Genomic DNA, 25,201 nt, shown 5'->3' with positions numbered 1-25,201 from the left:
TGGGATCATGGAATTGTACCAACAATGCCAGGATGGCATAGAGGGGGCAATTCCATGATCATAGACATGTTACATGGCCATATTCGGAGTTACCATGGTGAAGCTACATATAGGTAGTGACCTATATGTAGTGCACGCGTGTAATGGTGTCCCCGCACTCACAAAGTTCAGTGAATTGGCTCTGAACAATGTGGGGGCACCTTGGCTAGTGCCAGGGTGCCCTCACACTAAGTAACTTTGCACCTAACCTTTACCAGGTAAAGGTTAGACATATAGGTGACTTATAAGTTACTTAAGTGCAGTGTAAAATGGCTGTGAAATAACGTGGACGTTATTTCACTCAGGCTGCAGTGGCAGGCCTGTGTAAGAATTGTCAGAGCTCCCTATGGGTGGCAAAAGAAATGCTGCAGCCCATAGGGATCTCCTGGAACCCCAATACCCTGGGTACCTCAGTACCATATACTAGGGGATTATAAGGGTGTTCCAGTAAGCCAATGTAAATTGGTAAAAATGGTCACTAGCCTGTCAGTGACAATTTGGAAAGAAATGAGAGAGCATAACCACTGAGGTTCTGATTAGCAGAGCCTCAGTGAGACAGTTAGTCACTACACAGGTAACACATACAGGCACACTTATGAGCACTGGGGCCCTGGGTTACCAGGGTCCCAGTGACACATACAACTAAAACAACATATATACAGTGAAAAATGGGGGTAACATGCCAGGCAAGATGGTACTTTCCTACATATGGCCACCAGGAAAACTGTTTTGAATACTAGCAACCGTAAAGAGCAAGAGTGCATTGGCTCAAACGGGGTCCCCATAAGAAACGTTAAGACTAAGTTAAGGTCCCACTGAGGCATAACGAATGGTGTAGGTGGAAACTTATTAGTGAGCCCCTTTAGGAACTTTAAAACAATTGGTGATTTAAAGAAGGATGGTTGATCAGGAAGGCACAGAAAAGCAGATAAAGCAGACAAATAACCTTTGACAGTGGCAATCGCACAACCTTTCTGTGCCAGATAGACTGCAAATGACAAAATGTCAGATAAACCAGCTTTTAAGGGATCTATACTGTTCTCTCCACACCAGCAGGCAAATTTAGCCCAACGATTAGCATAGATTGACTTGGTGGAGTGTCGTCTGGCCGATAAAATAACTTCCATCACATCTGGTGGGAGAGAAAAGGAACTCAGATTGCCCCGTTCAATCTCCAGGCATGAAGATGCAGGCTCTGGAGGTGGGGGTGTAGAATCTGCCCCTGCGACTGCGAGAGGAGGTCCACACTGCAAGGGAGACGGAGCGGAGGGCACTGAGAAAGTTGGAGTAGGTCCGAATACCACACCCTTCTCGGCCAATCCGGAGCTATTAGGATGACTTGAGCTTGGTCTTCGCGGATCTTCCTGAGAACTCGAGGAATCAAGGGTATGGGGGGAAACGCATAAAGCAACTGACCCTTCCAGGACATCTGAAACGTGTCCCCCAAAGCTTCTTGCACCGAATACTGGAGGCTGCAAAACAGCGGGCACTGCGCATTCTCTTGAGTTGCAAACAGATCTATTTGTGGATATCCCCACATCCGGAAGATATACAGAACCAGATCTGGATGAAGACGGCACTCGTGGTCGACCGAGCTGCGTCGACTGAGAATGTCCGCACGCACATTCAGGACTCCGGCCAAATGATGTGCTACCAAGCAGATCTTGTGTTCCTGAAGCCAGGACCAGAGACGAAGAGCTTCTCTGCAGAGAAGATACGACCCCACTCCTCCCTGTTTGTTTATATACCACATTGCGGTCGTGTTGTCCATTAGAACTTGGATTGACTGACCGCGAATGGAAGGGAGGAGGGCCTTGAGAGCCAGACGTACTGCCCGCAACTCTAACAGATTGATATGTAACCTCTGTTCCCCTGGAGACCAAAGGCCCTTGATCTCCAGGTCTCCCAGATGAGCTCCCCACCCTACAGTGGAAGCATCCGTTACCACTGTTGCCACTGGTGGTGGTAGCGAGAACGGCCTTCCTTGAGACAGGTTGTCAACCGCTGCCCACCATTGAAGATCCACTGCAGTGTCTCTGGAGATCTTTATTGAGTTCTCGAGATCCCATTTGTGCTGAAACCACTGCCTGCGGACGCACCACTGAAGAGTCCTCATGTGCCAGCGTGCATGAGTGACCAACAGTATGCAAGAAGCGAACAGACCGAACAGACGAAGGACCTTGAGGACTCGAACTACCGCTCCAATTCAAAACATTGAAATCAACGCCTGAATGTCCTGGACCCGCTGGGGTGGAGGAAAGGACCGATTCAATGTTGTGTCCAATACTGCCCCTATGAACAGGAGGCGTTGAGAGGGCTCCAGGTGAGATTTGGGTACATTGACTGAAAAACCCAGGTCGTACATCAATTGAGTCGTCGACTGGAGATGGCACTGCACGAGCTCTGGAGTTTTGGCTTTGATCAACCAATCGTCCAGATAGGGAAACACAGCTATCCCCCTTCTTCTGAGCTCTGCCGCTACCACCGCCATCACCTTTGTGAAGACTCGAGGTGCTGAAGTAAGACCAAACGGGAGGACCGCAAACTGATAATGCTGCGATCCCATCACAAACCAGAGATACTTCCTGTGCGATTTGAGGATCGGAATATGAAAATACGCGTCCTGCAAATCGACCGACACCATCCAGTCTCCTTCGTTCAACGCCAAAAGAACCTGTGAAAGGGTCAGCATTTTGAATTTTTCCTGCTTGAGGAACCAATTCAAAATCCTCAAGTCCAAAATCGGTCTCAACCGACCATCCTTTTTGGGAATCAGGAAGTATCTTGAAGAACAACCTTGACCCCTCTCCTGCTCGGGAACCAACTCTATCGCACCCTTTGCCAATAGGGACAATACTTCATGCTATAATAGGAGAAGATGGTCTTCCGAACAGAAGGATGGGCGGGGAGGGAAGGTAGGAGGGAATTCCCGAAAGGTAAGAGCATACCCCTTCTTCACAATGTCGATGACCCAGGAGTCCGGTGTTATAACCTCCCACATCGGAAGAAAATGGGCAAGTCTCCCCCCTACTGGAGACAAGTGGACAGGGAGTGGAGGAGGACTACGGCTGCTTTCCTTGCTGCACCCCTCCCGAGGAAGAGGAAGAGGCAGAGTGCTGCAAGGTGGCTCCTCTCGTACGGACTCTGTCCCTGCCCCTGAAGGATCTGTATGGCAGGGTAGAAGCAGATTGTTGTGGTCCTTGCAATCTTCCACGAAAGGAAGAACCACGTCCAAATCCTTTAAATCTCCGAAAACCTCTAAAGGAGGATGAGGCAGAAGACTGGAGTCCTAAAGATCTTGCAGTAGCTCTGCTCTCCTTAAAACGCTCCAGGGCAGAGTCAGCCTTTGTGCCGAAGAGCCTCTCTCCATCAAAGGGAATATCAAGAAGTGTTGCCTGCATGTCCGACGAGAAGCCAGATGATCGTAGCCAAGACTGTCTTCTAGAAACTATGGTCGTGCCCATAGCTCTAGCCACTGAGTCTGAAGTGTCCAATACCGACTGGATCACCTGAGTCGCTGCCGCCTGAGCATCCGCCAACAGCTGCAACATCTCCTGGGACAAATTAGGGTGGCCCTTCGCCTCTTCCATAAGGGCATAGATGTAACGCCCCAGTATGCAAGTCGCATTGGATGATTTTAAGGCCATACTGCAAGATGAAAAGGTCTTTTTTGCAGTATGGTCCATTTTTTTTTATTCCCTGTTTCCAGGTGTCCCAGGAAACGAGCCAGAAGAGGATCTGGATGAGCATGAGGCTTGCACCACTAGACTCTCCGGAGTTGGCTGTCTGGAGAGAAACACCGGATCACCGGGAGCCGCCCTATAGCGACGAGCCACCGCTCTGTTGACCGCAGCGGTGGACACAGGTTTCATCCAGATGTCCTTAATGGGTCCAGCAACGCCTCATTAAAGGGTAAAAGAGGTTCAGCAGAAGCCGAAGCCGGGTGCAAAACCTCTGTTAATAAATTTCTTTTGACTTCCGCAGTAGGGAGGGGAAGGTCTAAAAAGTCTGCAGCCTTCCGAATGACTGCGTGGAATGAAGCAGCTTCTTCAGTGACCTCTCCAGGGGAAGCTAGATCCCATTCTGGGGAAGTGTCCAAGCCACTGGCTGCATCCAGCCCCTGGAAGTCACCAGAGGGCTCCAAAACTTCACCTTCCTCCAGGTGTTGTCTTGCATACTCTTCCTCCTCCAAAAGTCGCAGAGCCAGACGTCTTGATCTAAGCCTTGACTCCAGACCTGGCGTCGATAAGGCATCGGCCGACGCCGAAGAACTTCGTCGACGCCGAACCTCGGATCCGTCCGAAGCCGGAACCTTGGCTCCACAGGATTCTGAATCGTCGATCGGATCCGAGACGAATCCAACGGCGCCGTAGCAGGTGTAGTCGGTCTGGGCGACGTCATGGGCATCGGCGCCGCTTCAGGTGCAGCAGATAAAAATGGGGTGAAGAACGTTGATTTATAAGACGCCGGAACGCCCACAGTGAAGGCCAGAGGGTCTCGAAGAAGACTCCCTCCGATGACGCCTCTCCTTCTTTTTCTTGGATCGAGCCAAGAACAATTTTGCCTCCCTCTCTTTAAGTGCCTTAGGGTTCATGCGCTGACAAGAGCCGCATGACTCGACCTCATGGTCAGAACTAACGCACCAGAGGCAATTCTCATGGGGGTCGGTTACCGACATCCAACCCCCGCACTGGTTACATGGTTTAAAGCCAGATTTTCTTGGCTGCGACATTGTAACCGTCGTTGGAAACAGTAGCTCCCTGTGAGCCTCGAAGAATTAACCGTTACTCGGGCACGGAAAAAAGGGAACTGACGTCTGCACGTCGACGAGGGCTTCTTATTGCCTGGATGATGTCATACGGCGTCGCGTGGAGTCGGGCGATTGTGACGTCATCGTCGACGTGCAGAGCTAGAAGAAATTTCCGCCGAAGCTGGCGTGAGGGGGAGAATTCTTTAGGTGAGGAATCCACAGGTAGGTGTATCCATCAGAAGTAAAGTTACAGTAGATTGCAATAGGAGCACATAGGTATAGGGGCAACACAAACCATATACTCCAAAAGTGGAATGCAAACCACGAATGGACCCCAAACATATGTGAGCTTGTAGAGGGTCGTTGGGACTGTAAGAAAACAGTGAGGGTTAGAAAAATAACCCACCCCAAGACCATGAAAGGTAGGTGTAAAGTGAACCTACAACCCCCAGAGAGCACAGAAGTCGTGATAGGGGGATTCTGCAAGGAAAACAAACACCAGCAATGCAAAAACCGTGAATTTCCGGACCTGAGTACCTGTAAGACAAGGGGACCAAGTCCAAGAGTCGCGACAGTGTCGAGAGTGGGCAGGAGCCCAGGAAATGCCAGCTGAGGGTGCAAGGAACCCGCCACTGGGTGAAAGAAGCTTGGTGTTCTGCAAGAACAAAGAGGACTAGGAACTTTCCCTTTGGAGGATGGGTGTCCCACATTGTGAAGAAGCTTGCAAAGGTGTTCCCTTGCAGAAAGACCGCAAACAAGCCTTGCTAGCTGCAAGGGTCGCGGATAGGGTTTTTGGATGCTGCTGTGGCCCAGGAGAGACCAGGATGTCGCCACTTGGATGAGGAGACAGGGGGCACCGAGCAAGTCAGGGAGCCCTCACAGTAGCAGGCAGCACCCGCAGAAGTACCTGAACAGGCACTTAGAAGCAAAGTGAACCGGAGTCCACCGAAGTCACAAAAGGGAGTCCCACGATGCCGAAGGACAACTCAGAAGGTTGTGCACTGCAGGTTAGAGTGTCGGAGACCCAGGCTTGGCTGTACACGAAGGAAATCCTGGAAGAGTGCACAGGAGCCGGAGAAGCTGCAAATCACGTGGTACCCAGCAATACAGTCTAGCGTGGGGAGGCAAGGACTTACCTCCACCAAACTTGGACTGAAGAGTCACTGGACTGTGGGAGTCACTTGGACAGAGTTGCTGAGTTCCAGGGACCACGTGCGTTGTGCTGAGAGGGGACCCAGAGGACCGGTGATGCAGTCTTTTGTTGCCTGCGGTTGCAGGGGGAAGATTCTGTCGACCCACGGGATATTTCTTCAGAGCTCCTGGTGCAGAGAGGAGGCAGGCTACCCCCAGAGCATGCACCACCTGGAAACAGTTGAGAAAGCAGGCAGGATGAAGCAATACAAGGTTGCTAGTAGTCGTCTTGCTGCTTTGTTGCAGTTTTGCAGGCGTCCTGAGCAGTCAGCGGTCAATCCTTTGGCAGAAGGTGAAGAGGGAAATGCCAAGGAACTCTGGTGAGCTCTTGCATTCGTTATCTGGTGAGATCCCCAAAGCAGAGAGCCTAAATAGCCAGAAAAGGAGCTTTGGCTACCTAGGAAGGAGGATTGGCTACCAAGAGAGGTAAGAGCCTATCAGAAGGAGCCTCTGACGTCACCTGCTGGCACTGGCCACTCAGAGCAGTCCAGTGTGCCACAAACACCTCTGTTTCCAAGATGGCAGAGGTCTGGGACACACTGGAGGAGCTCTGGGAACCTCCCCTGTGAGGTGCAGATCAGGGGAGTGGTCACTCCCCTTTCCTTTGTCCAGTTTCGTGCAAGAGCAGGGCTGGGGGGTCCATGAACCGGTGTAGACTGGCTTATGCAGAGATGGGCACCATCTGTGCCCATCAAAGTATTTCCAGAGGCTGCAGGAGGCTACTCCTCCCCAGCCTTCACACCTATTTCCAAAGGGAGAGGAAGTCCTTTGTTCTGCCTTCCTTGGCCAGGGCTGCCTGGACCCCAGGAGGTCAGAAACCTGTCTGAGGGGTTGGCAGCAGCTGCAGTGGAGACCCCGGACAGGCAGTTTGGCAGTACCCGGGTTCTGTGCTAGAGACCCGGGGGATCACGGAATTGTCCCCCCAATGCCAGAATGGCATTGGGGGGACAATTCCATGATCTTAGACATGTTACATGGCCATGTTCGGAGTTACCATTGTGACGCTGTACATAGGTAGTGACCTATGTACAGTGCACGCATGTAATGGTGTCCCCGCACTCACAAAGTCCGGGGAATTTGCCCTGAACAATGTGGGGGCACCTTGGCTAGTGGCAGGGTGCCCTCACACTAAGTAACTTTGCACCCAACCTTCACCAGGTGAAGGTTAGACATATAGGTGACTTATAAGTTACTTAAGTGCAGTGGTAAATGGCTGTGAAATAACATGGACGTTATTTCACTCAGGCTGCACTGGCAGGGCTGTGTAAGAATTGTCATAGCTCCCTATGGGTGGCAAAAGAAATGCTGCAGCCCATAGGGATCTCCTGGCACCCCAATACCCTGGGTACCTCAGTACCATATATTAGGGAATTATATGGGTGTACCAGTATGCCAATGTGAATTGGTAAATTTAGTCACTAGCCTGTTAGGGACAAATTTGGAAAGCAGAGAGAGCACAACCACTGAGGTTCTGGTTAGCAGAGCCTCAGTGAGACAGTTAGGCATCACACAGGGAACACATACATATAGGCCACAAACTTATGAGCACTGGGGTTCTGGCTAGCAGGGTCTCAGTGACACATAACAAAAATACTGACACCATAGGGTTTTCACTATGAGCCCTGGGCCCTGACTAGCAGGATCCCAGTGAGACAGTGAAAACACCCTGATATATACTCACAAACAGGGCAAAAGTGGGGGTAACAAGGCTAGAAAGTGGCTACTTTCTCACACTTGCGAGAACACATGACGTTAGGGGCCAAGTGTTACAAGCAGTGGTGCTCCACACCCAACTCTCAGAAAGGGACAAATCTCGTTGTCTTTAAAACCGACCACAGCCCCACTTGACACTGTAGCGGCGCTGTGCGATGATTTGGGACCCGGAGTTCGATCAAGAAGCCCAGGAAGACCGCTACTGACCCGGCAAATAGATGAGTACCTGCCTGGATACTTTGTTGTTGTCGATATTTTTGTTACAGTTATGTTCCCATAATGTGTGTTATCCTTGATCATGTGCCAAGTATGCACTAATCGGAGCTTTATTGGACCTTATCTATAAATGTTATACATATGCATACTGGTGGCGTACTCTAATGCCTGATGCTCCCTGCATGAAACTGTTTTGACCTCATAGTCTATAGGTCTACTGTCTTTGTCTTTACCATCCAACACCCTCCACTCCCCCCCCCCACAGCCCTCATGTAGAAGATTACTGCCCAAACGGACAGCTCGGTTTCGTAGTCACCCGCTGCATTTTAAAAGGTGTGCTATTTCTCAGCTACGAAGTAGCGTCATGCGTGAGTGACAGCCCCTCTGCCATGACACAATACCACAAAAGGACTACAGATGCACTGAAACACCACCCCTCAATGAGCTGTGAGGAGCACAATTCGATACATTGACTCATCTCCTCGGTTACATTAACAGTCCATACTCGTGGTGGTACACTGAACTCCCCCCACCTTCCCCGTCACCTTCTGTCCTGCTTCCAATGATCATACGGCATAGGGACACTATAGCTACTCCCGGCCAATGGGTGACATCTTTGGCATCGGCCCATTAGTGTCTCCTCCCCCCCCTTTCTTCCCCCCTCCTCCCCGTCCCTCTTCCCCATACCCCCTGGCCCTCGCCACCGGTGGGGGGGTGCCGGGCCGTGCTGATGGCTTGCCCCTCTCTCTTGCTCAAGTCTCTCTCTCAAGACAGGCCACCCCTCTTTCACCTTCCTCCCCTCCATCCCTTTGCGACATACCTCCCTCAGCAGGCAGCTTCTATGCACTTCTTAAATGATGATGGTTGAGGGGCGCCCCCCCGGCCGGGGCCCGACCAGCTGTGTATTTGGGCCCCATAGGTTAGGACCCGCAGTCCACAGATCTGACCCCAAGGGGCTTTGCTCCCTAGCTCACTCAGCCGACTTCCAGCTCATTTCCTCTTCCTCTTCCTCTCCCTCTCACTTCCTTCTCTCACTCCTTTCTTCCCTCTTCACCCCCTCGTCTCTATCCCCCCACTACACCCTCCCACCCTCTTCTCCCTTCCTTTCACCCCTCTACCCTTTCTCTTATTACCCCTTTCACCTACACCCATACTGTAGGGGACCACCTGACACCTACCAGCTCTCCCTCCTCTTATCCTTTCACCTAACATCTACTGCACATGGCATGAAATCCCTTCTCCCTCCCTACCTAGTCAGCCTTTGTCTGCATCATAACCCTCCCAACCCACCACACCCACTCCATTTGACAGCATGTCGGGAACCATCCCTCACATGGCTCATCCACTGCAGATTCTCTCACGGACCGTGAATGGCCTGACGAACTTCGTTAAATGGAAACAAATACTGTCCTACCTTCAATCAAAGAGGGCAGACATAGCTCTTCCCCAGGAGATGCATCTCGATAGCGTGGAAACGAGTAAACTACACTGAAACTGGATGGGAAGGGTGCTTTTTAGCTGCTTCCCAGCACAAGGGGAGGCAGTCAGTGGAGCCCTCAAAAATGTGGAGTAGCAGAACCCTACCCATCATGGTCATTAAAACGTGGAACCACCCGGAGGGAATATAAGTGTTCGCCAAACTGAAAGTGGGAAATACGTTTCTCTGTGTATGCACCGACCGGTTCTAAGCGGCTGTTCTTTTTGCAACTAAATCGCCTCCTGACCGAAATAGGGACAACCCGCTACATCATAGGTGGAGACTGGAATCTGGCCCGGGATGCAATACTGGATAGGTCAGGTCCCATAGATGTGGGTAATAATCTTGACAGGGCTCTATTAACGGATGCGTTGACTGATACGGGACTAGTGGACTATTGGAGCCTAACCCATCCTATGGACAAAGAATACACCTTCCTATCACTCGTCTACGGCACCCAATCTCGTTTGGACTACATCATGGTGTGACATACTGTGGTGGCCCAAATACAAGACGCTTGTATACTGGACAGCGCCCTTTCTGACAATTCAAATGGTTCTAACATCGCCTGGTCGTAAACCATGGTGTTTCGCTGTACACCATTACCACTCCCCCCAAGGGAAGGAGCAGCTGCAGGCCCACGTGTCCACATACATGTCTGATAACGCCGGCACCGTGGCCTCCAAACGGATTCTGTGGGCTGCTGTGAAAGCGACCCTGAGAGGCCAAATGATGCGTGATGCAGCAGTGACCAACATGGACAGGGAAGCCCGCCAGAGGACTCTTGAAGATGACATACAGAGCCTTACGAGGCAATACACAGTCCAGCCGTCTCTTGCAATACGTCGTTCTCCAGAACGTGCCCGCATGGCACACAACGTCCATTACACCTCCCACGCCACTGTGTGGTCGGCACTACGAGCAAGGCGAAAAGGCTGGAAGGCTGCTAGCGGCGCAGCTCCGCCAGAGAGAAGGTGCCACTGCCATCCCGAGCATAACATCTTCCACCGGAGAGATACTTACACGCCCACAGGATATTGAAAACAAATTTGCGGTCTTTTACCAACATCTTTATCTAACAGGGCTACAAAAGTCGTACAACCAAAACCAGGTAGGGACCCTCTACTCTGTGGCAGCTATCGGCCCATATCTCTCCTGAATGGAGACATCAAAATATTGGTGAGTGTTTTGGCGGCGCCCTTGGGTAAGGTCATACCATCCCTGATCCACCACATCCAAGTGGTGTTTGTACCGGGCCGCACCTCCAGAAACCACATGCGTACTCTCTGCCACACCCCGCATGAGGCCCTGAACATACCGGAGGAGGCTCTAGCCCTCTCCCAAGACGCAGAGAAGGCGTTTGATCGCATCGATTGGCCCTACCTGTTCGCCACTCTTACCGAATTTGGCCTTGGAGAATAATTAATCTCCAATGTCCGTTTGCTATACAACCACCCAATAGCGCAGGTCAATTGTGGGGGCTTTCTATCAGACCCGTTTCCCGTCAGAAGGGGTACAAGGAAGGGCTGCCCTCTATCGCCACGCTTATTCCTATTGGCAATGGAATCCCTTGCGGCAACCATCCGCCAATCTCAGCAGATCTCAGGACTTTCCTTGTCAGGCGGGATCTCGAAAATCTACCTTTATGCCAATGACAATTTACTAACCCTAACTGATTTGGCGAGATCTCTGCCGACTTTACTGGCAACCATAGAGGATTTTGCTATCCTGTCTGGTTACCGTGTGAACTGGGACAAGAGCGAGGCGCTGCCTCTCTCGAGGATGACGTTGAGAGCTGCGATCCATAGACTCTCATTCTGCTGGACTCTGAACCGCCTCAAGTATCTGGGGACCCTTGTCAACCAGGGTCTGGAGCGCATGATTAGGGACAACTTGGACCTTCTTGTGGCTCGTATGAAGCACAATTTTGCAAAGTGGTCACTCCTGGGTCTTTCCATGTGGGGCACAGTACAGGCGGTGAGAATGGTCACACTCCAGCAATTTACATATGTTCTAGGCATGTTTCCCCTACTGGTGCCCCTCTCCGCACTTCGGCTGATAGACGCAACGATGAGGGCCTTGTTTGGGGTTCCACGCGCCCATGACTGATGGCGGCAAAAATACTTGCGCACCGTTCCTGCGGGGGTCTAGGACTTCCTTCAGTGGAGCACTACTCCCTTGCCCTTCAGCTATTCCAATTGACATATATGCTACCCAGAACACCAGACCCCCTGCAATGGGTGTCCACAGCGAAGCTCCTGCTGGCCCATCGCGGAGGTCTTGAAGCCCTGTATTGTGTAGGCTCCTTGCAGACCAATCCAGTCAACCCGATCCTCATGGCGAAGTGCACTGCATGGCGAAGGGCCCTCCGTCTACTGGGTGTACATCCTTTTTTACATGCCCAAGCCCCCATATGGGGTCATGACAGTATAAAAATAGGGGGAACTGTCCTGAGATGGCCGCAATGGAGCCTGGCTGGCATTGACCGCATAGCCCACGTCATGGACGAGGGTCAGCCCAAGCCATTTGACAAATTAAGAGAAGAGTACACTATCCACTGCAGCCAAGAATGGCATTATTTACAACTTAAGCACTTTCTCCATCGAGCTCTGGGAGCCACTCCATGGGAGATCAAGGCCTCACCAATCGTTGCCTGTCTGCATACATGGGGCCGTCACAGAGGCGTAATGGCGGCCTCTACGATGTGTTAGTGAGCCATCTTTAATCACAACCCCTTCTTGAAAAACTATGGTGCAAATGGCAGACCCGACTAGGGACAAACTGTACCGTGGCAGACTGGTCTGCTATCCTGGACGCACTTGATAGAGGCACTCGAGAAGCCCGACTGAAGTTCTGTCTTTTTAAAGTCATGCTCGACTGGTATTGGACCCCGTTGAAATTACATAGATTGGGCCTCCTGCCACACGAAAACTGTTGGCGATGTGCGGAGCCTAGCTGCGACCTACTTCACGTCTTATGTGACTGTCCATCACTTCAGCCCTTATGGGACGCGGTGTACCACACCCTGGCAGACTTCCTACCGCTACAACACTCGATCTCCCCTTCGCTCATCCTCCTCCAAGACACAGGACCCCTTCCTACCCTATCCCGCTTGCAACAGAGATTACTCCACACAGCACTCGCAACGGCAAAAATTTGCATTCTTAGACACTGGAGATCAAGCAGCGCTCCAACCCCAGTAGAGTGGATGACTGCTATGATCCAAATAGCTGCACATGAACGGGTTATTTACAATCTACAGGACCAAGCAGACCTGTTCAACAAAGTCTGGAACCAATTTTTTACAGAACCTTCACAGTCATAATTTTTCTACAACCGCCCGCCCCTTCTCCCTTCCACCCCTACCCACCCAACCTGTACCATTGTTGGAAGGTCGTCAGCGCTTCTCCCCCTCTCCCCCCCTCCCTCCCTCCCTTGTCTATATCTCCTCTTGTACCTTCTTTTACCCTCATCGGGAGCCCCACAACATCACCCTATCCTGCAATCCTACGTCTCTTTTCTCCTTCCCACTCATACGCGATTTAACCCATGCAACATGCTATAGACTCACAGTCTATCACCCACTGTCTAGTCACGCACCATATCCTTCAGCCTACGATTGCCATCACCTCTGTAGCTCTCGCCTACCTACAGGCCATGTCCCTCCCCTCCATCATGCTCCCTCCCTTTTCCTTACTCTCCTTTCCTCCCCATTCTTTCCCCAACTCCATCCAGTGTTCTTCGCTAGATTAGTGTAGGATTACCTGCCCTGTCAAAACGGGGGTATGCTCTCATGGCATGCTCTGACCAGGACCTTCCTGACCCTCCTCACACATAACTGTTTGGGGGCAGGCCTCGAGAACTAGGCACTACCGATGGCGGACAACTCGACCGATCTGCACTCCGTTTTCTAGTGTGTCAACGTAGCTACTTTTCTTGACTTCCTCCTAATTGTCCTGAAGGACAACAGTGGGTCGGTCGGGTCCGGCCGAACCACTTATACCCGATAGTATTGAAGGCCTGTGATGGTCTTTATACCATGGCGATACCTACTCCCAACTTCTCACAATATATATCCTCACGAGGTTACCCCTTTGGATCATTTGGACCACTTGTCTTGCTATGACCACTCTGATTATCCTGACTACTCGACCTACCTTGTCTGTCCTGATCACCACAACGTCTGTTAAAACTATCAACAACAGTCCCTCTCATCCCCCTCACTTAAGCCCCTCTCCTCCCACCCCCCTTCCTCCCCAGTATCCCCCCTGTTCTTTTTCTTCTATCTTTCCCTTTCTTTTTACCCATCCTTACCTGCCCTCTTCTAAGTACCATTCCTTCTATATTGGCCCGAATAGTATTAAGCCTACATGTGCTTCCCTCAAAGTTGTAACTGTTATGTTGAGCATAGGCTGTTCAGCCTTCCTCTGTAATACTACCGGATTTCTAATAAAGAATAATACGTTTTTTCTTTTTTTTTTTTAAAGAGCTGGAAGGTCCACGCCTATGACACTGAAGAGTGGGACTTATGCCAGGTCTGTGAATTCTTCCTGTGCTTGGAGATGCACAGCTTTGCTTCACAGTCCCGGATCGCCGTCGAGTGCATGAGGAAGCAATCGTAACTCAACTTGTAGTCATGCCCAAGCCCAAACACTATAAACACTCCTACTGCAGTCCTGTAAACAACATCTGTTTTCTGCAGTTGTGGTATGGATTGAAGCTAGTAGTTTTAGGTGGAGATATAGCTTCCTTGCACATGGGATTTGTTATTTAAGAGTTGTCAAAAGACAGATAAAGATAGGAGAGCACTGGTTCTGAGCTTTAAGTTGGGCAAAGAAAGGAGCTGACACCAGCATACAGGGGTGGTGATTATACGTGGCTCCAATCTGTCACTTATGGTACATAACGGAAGCCACATAGTGCAACCTAGCTGTACATGAGAGCACAGTTATGAAAAACATCTGATATCTGATGAATCTTCTAAAGGTGTGGAATCATCAGTTAGAAGTAGTCATCAGAAGCAAAAGATGATGGTTGGTGAAAACCCACACACAGTATCAATGGAATTGAAAATGGATTTATTTGTAATTACAAAAACAAATATATCTACAATTTCAAGCGCTGTGTGCAAATGCCTCCTTTTAATATACACGATCCACGTAACATCCACCAAATCACCCTTATTATGCGTTTGCCAAATGGGAGGATCAGGCTGGTTACACCCTAAATTTCATGTAAAATATCCTTGTCAAAAGAAAACAAACCATCTAGACTCAAGAGCAAAACATAGTGGCTTTATCAGTGCTGTTCAAGCTTTCTTCTGTTACTACTGGGCTAGTGAATGAAGGGCTGTTTGAGGTTTATTGCCTAATAAAGTTTCTGAAAGTTCAACAGATAATTCAATATTGTTTGTCATTAGGAGGGCTTGAATTTAATGATCGTGGATAATAAATGCAAATTTGATCCTTGCAGAGGGCCCCACAATATGTCTTGATTGGGGCCCCAAAAACCATGTGGATGGCACTGCCAATGCTTGTATTCATACAATTGTAGTTTCCTGGATTAAGACAGACCTCAAAGGGATATATAACTCTGACTTTCTAGATGCATCAATAATTGCCAGATTTTCAGTAGAGATTAATTTGTTTTGGGTAATTGAGAAACATTTTGGTAGTATTTCCTGCCTTTCCAAGTGTGAGTAGGTTAACCAAGTGGTAATTACATCAGTGTTAAAATAAGGAATATTTAGCTCAAGAAGGTTGGTCCTGAAGCTGTTGGACAGACAGATAAGGAGCGGTATAACTACTGATGGTAGATTTTTGGGGTCTTTGAGAGTTTACAATGAATTTGTATTAGATTGCCACTTGAGACCACTTCATTTAAAGTCTAGTTCAAAGTGGTAATGCATTGTCCATCCCTGTGATTAAGTTCTTGAACTCCAAATATGGAAGACATTGTTTGGGACAGAAACACCCCCTGCAAGGTAAATTATTGTGTGGCCCTGCCATGAGTGAGCAGACTGCAAGTGAAATGGTATCTTGACTTTCTGTTTGCCCAACTAACCCAGCAACCAAGTATGTGCTAAGGCTTAATCCTGTCCATAGCAAAGCCAAAGTCTAGAATCTGTTTTTTGACCTGGAGGGAGTTTACCACAAGTGCCCTCTTTTATCAACATAGGGCTACTGTCCATATCCTGCGTGGTTGACACGAAGTGGTGTTGGCAGCAAACTTATTTTTGTGAATTAATAGAGGTAAGCAGACCTTTTTGCAACTTCAGGGGGAGTCGGCCAGCCTTATTTATGTAATGTTCTGCTTTTATGTAACTTCCACACTCATTCTTTGACATTCCATTTGTGTGCTGAGTGCATATATGCATGGTGGATGTGTGGCACATGTATGGTAGCACTTACTCAGTGTGTTGACAGTGTGATTATTGCCACCGGTGGGATCCACATTAGATTGGGCTTAGCACGCTACAAGATGGAGGATAGATTCAGCATTCCCAAAGAGTGGAAGCTTATTGCTTGTATTCTTGCTGCTCGAGGTGGAGAACCAGAAGATGAGTTGAGGGAGGATGGAGACACAGCTACTCTTAGAAACTATTTGACAGCCTTTAGCAACAGAATGCTGATTAGTCGTTTCTAAACACTGCCATTTGGCGAATGGTAGGGATTAGGTGTGAGTCAGCATGTTCTATTGCTACAGGTTAGGAAGTTTCTAGAGAGGGCCTGCCTATTTACTGTATTTATTCCTGATTGCTACTTCAGGAAGGCTGATGACAGCTAGATGCAGAGACTTCAAACTTAATTGTACTCATGTTGTTGATACTCACTTTTTAAGCTGGCATCATTACTTCCTACTGTGAAAGGCAACACTTAACACAAAGGGTGTACCTTCACTACAACCCGAAAATACAGGTTGAAAGGAAACCACCCCAAACGGTCCCAGGACCTTAGACAGTGATTCACATTGCATGTCCAGAAAATGAGTAAAAAGATAGGATCCAAGCCACCCCACTTGGTTCCAGTTCTATGTTATTCTTGACCAAGGAATGGAGTGCTCTGCAAAGTACTCTAAAAATGCCATGAAACCGTGGCTGCCGTCTGCATAACAACCTGTTTCTCCCGTAGGTGAGGTGGATATCCCCGAGACGTCTTGCACAACTAATGAGGACATTGTGAAACTGCCTAGAGTCCAGAAGCTCATCTGTATCCTAAGAGATGAAAGAAGGGTGCCTGGCCATGCAGGAGGAGAGACTGTCCAGGAGCAGAAGGTCAGCCATGTCATAATGTTTGCAGCACCCCAATAAAGCAAACTTTACCGGGAGCAGAGTGAGTACTGGCCCAAGCCATATGAAATCTCCTAGTGCAGTTCATGTGGCAAACTGTGTGCACAAACTACAAAACAGAACAGCGATGTGCCGTCCAGCACCCCTGCAGTGTTACAGAAGGATGTGTCATACAGCTGCCCGACGAGTGGCAAAACCCGAGACAGCCATGGCCGAGCAGCCACAGTTACTGAAGAGGAACACCTGCCAATCAGGCCACCACCAGGGTGATTCCACCGAACTCCACATTTAGCACCACACCAAGTTGCATGTGGTCTAAGCAGGTAACGCCTGACCTCAGATTTAAAAAAATGAGAGTATGTGCCTTGACAAAGATAAATCCTGCATTAGGAAGTTACTATTTTCCAGTATAAACTCTGGCTCCACACACAAATAACCCCAAACACAACTGTTGTGGACCAATCGCTGTTGTCTGCCCGTTGGACCCCTGATCGAGGTCTGGCACCACTCGAGCAAAGAATTGTGTGATTCTAGGCAAATTATTTAATATGATTGTCCCTTAAACTATGCTCAAAGTACATATTTAAAATTGAACTGTAAAGTATGTAATTTAATACTGTTCCAATTGCACATAGCTACTGCCCTATTATGTTTTTTGTAATCCAATCTCAACCGCACCCCATGTACTATACTAGGAGTAACTAATGTTTGATATGAAATGAACATATTATTTCTACAGTGTGCTTCTTCTCCTTGGAGCCCACTGCACTTTAATTCAAATGTGAAATAAATGCATTGAAAATTCAGCAAAATTAAAATGTCACCTCTGGAAGAATAAAGCCGTTGCTTGGCTTTTCCTTGGTCCATCCTATTGGTATGCCTATTCCATCCTCATAATGCGCCGGAAGCCACCGGGTGAAAGCTCGGTTTGCAGCTCCTACATCAGGGTTTTCCCTGTAAGAAAGTTAAGCCTTTGTTTAGGATTCTGATTAAAGCCCAATGAAAATAATCCAGTGTTCATGAAGATCTTAAGTAATCGGCGTAAAAAGGGGTCATTCCACATCTGTTGTGAGGCATTCCAATTTGTAAAGACAGAAAAGGGGTACTGTAAATTAAGCCCCAAGGAACTCCTTATGGTATTAGGGTGATATGTAGGACAGCAAGAGCATAACAAATGTATAGTATTCTCAGAAGGAAGGAGTTTCTGACACTGCTACAAATTATTATTATAAATGAAAATGAGCTGTTATAGTATCTAGAATTAGTTTTGCAGTCTATTCAACGTATTTGCACTCAATATTATTTCAAAATTCTTTTATAAATGAAACATTAGAATATAATACAAATTGGAGGTGTAAGTGTACAATTTTGTCTACGCATTAGTTTTGTGTCGTGTCAAGAACCATTTTAGAAAAAGCATTAGTAATGTCAATAGATCTGGCTTATAACTGAAACTGTTTTTTTTAATGACTTGTGATTTTAGGCACTCAGTAAGTCATCATACAGTCACTCTGTCAATCGCTCTTGCACTCATGCTTCCATTCATCCATCCACTAACACATTTTTGCTTTCACCCAATTACCCATCAACAGTAAAACGCACACACTAACTCAACATAAACGAAAAGAACAAAAATAGAAAAAAGAAACCGTCTCACTGCCTAAACATGGTGGGCCCAAGCCTACAGTAAAAAATATTATTAACCTTGGAAGGTTCAGGACCCTTCTATGAGTGCCCCGCAAGGGCTGTCACAGTGCACACCATGTACCCCAGGGTGTAGGTTTTCAAGAAGTGTAATACTCCCAGGTTTTGGGCTTTTACAAAGGCTAATAGCAATCCAGTGTTAACCTTTTTATTGCGACCATCATACAGTTGTGGACAGCTGTACCACCTATCTAGTGCAGCTGTCTGCAATGGTCCGAAACAAGGAGGAAGCTCGGGGAACCCCTATGGCAAGCAGAAGAAGGCTTTCCCCTTCAGTTTCTCTGTTGAAGGAAGAATCTGAATCGCTAATGATTCAACCCCCACACCTCCCCTGACAATCAGAGACATCTGCTTGTCACACAGCGTGCTAACATCCCAAACCCCACAAGAGAGGCTAGAAGGAGGAGGCGTGCTGCTCCACGTGCACCCAGTGGGGATCCCTCCCCATAGGCGGTACCCTCAAGTTGAGGGAGCCATCCTTGGATAGGGGAGAATCTCCCCTTTCCTTGCAATGCCTTTTCAAATAATTACTTCTCGTGGCCTGCAGATCTACCAGCAGGAACCCACTAACACAGTGTATTTTTTATTTTTGGGAGAATCGACCCCTTATATGTTCCCTCAGGAGCTTGTAAGTAAGAAGCTCTAAAAGCCCAGAGCACTGAATCGCATTCTATCGAACTGCTTGCAGTCAAATTCGTAGAGAAGTCGAAAGTCTACGTATTCAATGCAATCCATGATGAGAGTAGTTCTCCAGTTATGGTATGGAGTCATTTGGCAGACTTTTGGAATCCCAGCTGCATACTTGATTACAACAAGTACATGGGTTAAATGGATAAAAACAGCCAGGTATGTCAACCATATAATGCATGTCATAAAACTCACACATGGTATGAGAAGTTGGCTACCCACCAGATCCAGTTGGCTACATACAACGCATAAGTTGTTTACTGTCAGACCACCACTGGAAGACTGATTTCCTTCCTTGACTTTTAGTTGACCGTAAATGAAAGTCTTACTGCCCTAGAAGCAATAACTTCTACTTCACCTATTATGGAGAACATTGCAGGGCTGTACTAACGGCACTTTGATGACTTTGTTCCTACAACAGTTCCTGAAGGAACCTGTTCTCACCCTTCCCAAACAAGTTCCTTCAGGAGTTTGTTTGTAAGAAGCTCTAAAAAGCCTAGAGCAATAGATTCAATTTCAAGAAACAGCTCAAAGTCAAATTCATAGATAGGTGGGAAGTATATATACTTAAGACAGTTTTTAATGAGAGTACTTCTCCAGTCACGGTTTGGGGTAGGTTGGAAGAAGTTCATAAGCAGAACTGTTTACTTGATTACCACATGTACATAGGCGAAGCGGATAAAAATGACCAGGTATCTCAGCCATATAATCAAATTCCTAAAACTCACTCATGTTATAAGACACAGGGTACCTACCTAATCGAGTTGCCAACTGTAGGAGGCTGGCCTGGCTTATAGTGGGTGCCTGATGGTACTTACACCTTGTGCCAGGTCCAGTTATCCCTTATTAGTAGATTAGTAGTGTTCTAGCAGCTTAGGCTGATAGAGGTAGCTATAGCAGAGCAGCTTAGGCTGAACTAGGAGACATGCAAAGCTCCTATACCACTTATATCATATAAGTACTATATCATAAGAAAGACAATACTCAGGGTTACTAAAAATAAAGATACTTTAATTTAGTGACAATATGCCAAAAATATCCCAGAGGATATGCTCCCTTAGGAGGTAAGTAAAATACACAAGATATACACACAAACCAAAATCAGGTAAGAAAACAGTTAGCAAAATAGTGCAAACAGTGTAGGATACAATAGGATGCAATAGGGCTAGGGGCAACACAAACCATATACTATGAAAGTGGAATGCGAACCAAGAATGGACCCTTAGGCTAGTGTAGTGTGTAGAGGGTCGCCAGGAGTGTAGGAAAACACTAAGGGTGTCCAAGATACCCCACCCCAAGACCCTGGAAACTAGGGGTAAAGTACTACTATTTCCCTAGAAACACACAAAACTCATGATAGAGGATTTTGCAAAGACCACAACAAACTGCAACGCACTGAAGACGGATTCCTGGACCTGAGGACCTGCAAAGGGAAGGAACCAAGTTCAAGAGTCGTGAAAGTTTCCGGGGGGCAGGAGCTCACTAAACCCCGAATAAAGGTGCAAAATGGCTGCCTCCGGATGAAAGAAGCTGAAGATTCTGCAACAACGAAAGGAGCTAGGAACTTCTCCTTCGTGCAGAAGATGTCCCACAGAGTGCTGGAGGATGCACAGTTGTTTTTTTGGCAAAAGACTGCAAACAAGCCTTGCTAGCTGCAAGAGCCACGGTTGAAGAAAAAGGGTGCTGCCAGGGCCCAGGGAGGATCAGGATGTCACCACTTGGGAGACGAGACAGAGGGGACCCTCAGCAACGTAGTGAGCCCACGCACAAGAAGGTAGCACCCGCAGAAGTCCTTGAACACGGGTTCAAGAAGTCTGAACATGGCGGTCATCTCAACACTGCAAGAGGGTCCCACGAAGCCGGCGGTCAACTCAGCGAGTTGGGCAATGCAGGACGGAGTGCTGGGGACCTGGGTTGTGCTGTGCATGAAGAATTCCTTGCAAAATTGCACAGAAGCCCTAGCAGCTGCATTTCGTGCAGTACACAGGATTACTGTCTGGTGTGGGGAGGTAAGGACTTACCTCCACCAAATTTGGACAGATGGACCTCTGGACTGTCGGGGTCACTTGGATCCACCTCCTGTGTTCCAGGGACCATGCTCGTCATGATGAGAAGGGACCCAGAGGACCGGTGAAGCAGAAGTTTGGTGCCTGCTTTAGCAGGGGGAAGATTCCGTCGACCCACGGGAGATTTCTTCTGAGCTTCTGGTTTAGGGTGAAGGCAGGCTACCCCCAGAGCATGCACCACCAGGAAACAGTCGAGAAAGCCGGCAGGATTTGTAGGAGGCTGGACTGGCTTGTAGTGAGTACCAAGGGGTACTTGCACCTTGCACCAGGCCCAGTTATCCCTTATTAGTGTATAGGGTGTCTAGCAGCATAGGCTGATAGATAATGGTAGCTTAGCAGAGCAGCTTAGGCTGAACTAGGAGACGAGTGAAGCTCCTACAGTACCACTTAGTGTCATATGCACAATATCATAAGAAAACACAATACACAGTTATAATAAAAATAAGGGTACTTTATTTTTATGACAATATGCCAAAGTATCTCAGAGTGTACCCTCAGTGAGAGGATAGGAAATATACACAAGATATATATACACAATACCAAAATATGCAGTAATAGTCTGTGCAAACAATGTATAGTTACAATAGGATGCAATGGGGACACATAGGGATAGGGGCAACACAAACCATATACTCCAAAAGTGGAATGCGAACCACGAATGGACCCCAAACCTATGTGACCTTGTAGAGGGTCGCTGGGACTATTAGAAAATAGTGAGGGTTAGAAAAATAGCCCACCCCAAGACCCTGAAAAGTGAGTGCAAAGTGCACTAAAGTTCCCCAAAGGACAAAGAAGTCGTGATAGGGGAATAATGCAGGAAAGACACAAACCAACAATGCAACAACGATGGATTTCCAATCTAGGGTACCTGTGGAACAAGGAGACCAAGTCCAAAAGTCACAAGCAAGTCGGAGATGGGCAGATGCCCAGGAAATGCCAGCTGCGGGTGCAAAGAAGCTTCTACTAGACAGAAGAAGCTGAGTTTTCTGCAGGAACGAAAAGGGCTAGAGACTTCCCCTTTGGTGGACGGATTTTTCTCGCCGTGGAGAGTCGTGCAGAAGAGTTTTCCCGCCAAAAGACTGCCAACAAGCCTTGCTAGCTGCAAATCATGTGGTAAGCGTTTTTGGATGCTGCTGTGGCCCAGGAAGGACCAGGATGTCGTAAATTGCGTCAGGAGAGAGAGGAAACGTCGAGCAAGACAAGAAGCCCTCTCAGCAGCAGGTAGCACCCAGAGAAGTGCCAGAAACAGGCACTACGAGGATGTGTGAAATGGTGCTCACCCGAAGTCGCACAAAGGAGTCCCACGTCGCCGGAGAACAACTTAGGAGGTCGTGCAATGCAGGTTAGAGTGCCGTGGACCCAGGCTGGACTGTGCACAAAGGATTTCCGCCGGAAGTGCACGGAGGCCGGAATAGATGCAAAAGTCGCGGTTCCCAGCAATGCAGTCTGGCGTGGGGAGGCAAGGACTTACCTCCACCAAACTTGGACTGAAGAGTCACTGGACTATGGGAGTCACTTGGACAGAGTTGCTGGATTCGAGGGACCTCGCTCGTTGTGCTGAGAGGAGACCCAAGGGACCGGTAATGCAGCTTTTTGGTGCCTGCGGTTGCAGGGGGAAGATTCCGTCGACCCACGGGAGATTTCTTCGGAGCTTCTAGTGCAGAGAGGAGGCAGACTACCCCCACAGCATGCACCACCAGGAAAACAGTCGAGAAGGCGGCAGGATCAGCGTTACAGAGTTGCAGTAGTCGTCTTAGCTACTATGTTGCAGTTTTGCAGGCTTCCAGCGCGGTCAGCAGTCGATTCCTTGGCAGAAGGTGAAGAGAGAGATGCAGAGGAACTCGGATGAGCTCTTGCATTCGTTATCTAAAGTTTCCCCAGAGACAGAGACCCTAAATAGCCAGAAAAGAGGGTTTGGCTACCTAGGAGAGAGGATAGGCTAGCAACACCTGAAGGAGCCTATCACAAGGAGTCTCTGACGTCACCTGGTGGCACTGGCCACTCAGAGCAGTCCAGTATGCCAGCAGCACCTCTGTTTCCAAGATGGCAGAGGTCTGGAGCACACTGGAGGAGCTCTGGACACCTCCCAGGGGAGGTGCAGGTCAGGTGAGTGGTCACTCCCCTTTCCTTTGTCCAGTTTCGCGCCAGAGCAGGGCTAAGGGGTCCCCTGAACCGGTGTAGACTGGCTTATGCAGAATTGGGCACATCTGTGCCCAAGAAAGCATTTCCAGAGGCTGGGGGAGGCTACTCCTCCCCTGCCATCACACCATTTTCCAAAGGGAGAGGGTGTAACACCCTCTCTCAGAGGAAGTCCTTTGTTCTGCCATTCTGGGCCAGGCCTGGCTGGACCCCAGGAGGGCAGATGCCTGTCTGAGGGGTTGGCAGCAGCAGCAGCTGCAGTGAAACCCCAGGAAGGGCAGTTTGGCAGTACCAGGGTCTGTGCTACAGACCACTGGGATCATGGGATTGTGCCAACTATGCCAGGATGGTATAGAGGAGGCAATTCCATGATCATAGACATGTTACATGGCCATATTCGGAGTTACCATTGTGAAGCTACATATAGGTAGTGACCTATATGTAGTGCACGCGTGTAATGGTGTCCCCGCACTCACAAAGTTCAGGGAATTGGCTCTGAACAATGTGGGGGCACCTTGGCTAGTGCCAGGGTGCCCTCACACTAAGTAACTTTGCACCTAACCTTTACCAGGTAAAGGTTAGACATATAGGTGACTTATAAGTTACTTAAGTGCAGTGTAAAATGGCTGTGAAATAACGTGGACGTTATTTCACTCAGGCTGCAGTGGCAGGCCTGTGTAAGAATTGTCAGAGCTCCCTATGGGTGGCAAAAGAAATGCTGCAGCCCATAGGGATCTCCTGGAACCCCAATACCCTGGGTTCCTCAGTACCATATACTAGGGAATTATAAGGGTGTTCCAGTAAGCCCATGTAAATTGGTAAAAAATGGTCACTAGCCTGTCAGTGACAATTTGGAAAGAAATGAGAGAGCATAACCACTGAGGTTCTGATTAGCAGAGCCTCAGTGAGACAGTTAGTCACTACACAGGTAACACATTCAGGCACACTTATGAGCACTGGGGCCCTGGGTTACCAGGGTCCCAGTGACACATACAACTAAAACAACATATATACAGTGAAAAATGGGGGTAACATGCCAGGCAAGATGGTACTTTCCTACAGTTAGCCATGCCCCAAAGTGGCAGAAGAGAACAGATATACCATATCAACCTTCTTAAGAAATGGGTAGAACCCACTGGTGGACAAGCCATCCATTATGTCACCTCTGATGTAAATGAAGACATCCCTTATCCGCTACGCTCTCATCAAGATGTATCCAACCCAGAAAAACCCTGGATCAATCCCGACCTTAGAAGGTCGTACCTAAGCCAGATAAACCACCTGGTGATCCAAAACCAAGATGTGTTTTCTAAATATCCGGGAAGAACCACCTTAGTCCAGCATCCCATTCGCCTCAAAGAAAATACTGTATCCCGACAGAGACCTTACCGTATCCCCGAAGCCAAACAGAAAATTATAGAAAAAGAAGTCCAAGCCATGTTAGCAGCCGGTATCATGGAGCCCTCAACCAGCCCATGGTGCTCGCCGGTCATACTAGTTCCCAAGCCCGACGGCAGCACCTGTTTTTGTGTTGATTATAGGGGGGTCAATAATTTAACATACTTTGATGCCTATCCCATGCCTAGAATTGACGAGCTGTTTGAAAGATTGGGTCAAGCCAGATATCTAACCACGTTGGATCTCACGAAGGGCTATTGGCAAATACCCTTGAGGGGGGAGGATAAAGAAAAAACAGCCTTTGCGACCCCTTTGGGCTTATACCACTTCACTGTCCTGCCGTTTGGGCTACACGGGGCCCCTGCCACCTTCCAAAGACTCATGGATGAAATCTTACGACCATACAGGCAGTATGCAGCGGCCTATCTTGATGACATCGTTATCTATAGCAAAACGTGGGCGGAACATATGTCACACCTAGAGGACATTTTAGGTGCCCTTAGTTAACTGCCAATCCAGAAAAATGTCGGCTG

The 25,201-nt window shown here is 48.5% G+C and overlaps 1 protein-coding gene across 1 annotated transcript in view; it reads right to left on the bottom strand.

Annotated features, from left to right (window-relative positions):
* LOC138293833 (lactoperoxidase-like) overlaps nucleotides 1-25,201 on the bottom strand; it is an 814,295-nt gene that overhangs the window by 639,206 nt on the left and 149,888 nt on the right. Inside the window, exon 3 of the mRNA XM_069233150.1 lies at nucleotides 17,499-17,628. Within this exon, the coding sequence (XP_069089251.1) occupies nucleotides 17,499-17,628 (130 nt within the window). The remainder of the gene's footprint in view (nucleotides 1-17,498; nucleotides 17,629-25,201) is intronic.

This window comes from Pleurodeles waltl, chromosome 4_2 (assembly GCF_031143425.1).
Source record: "Pleurodeles waltl isolate 20211129_DDA chromosome 4_2, aPleWal1.hap1.20221129, whole genome shotgun sequence".
Lineage (NCBI taxonomy): Eukaryota > Metazoa > Chordata > Amphibia > Caudata > Salamandridae > Pleurodeles > Pleurodeles waltl.
Note: the sequence above shows the minus strand (reverse complement) of the source record. Positions and strands in the feature narration are given on the sequence as shown.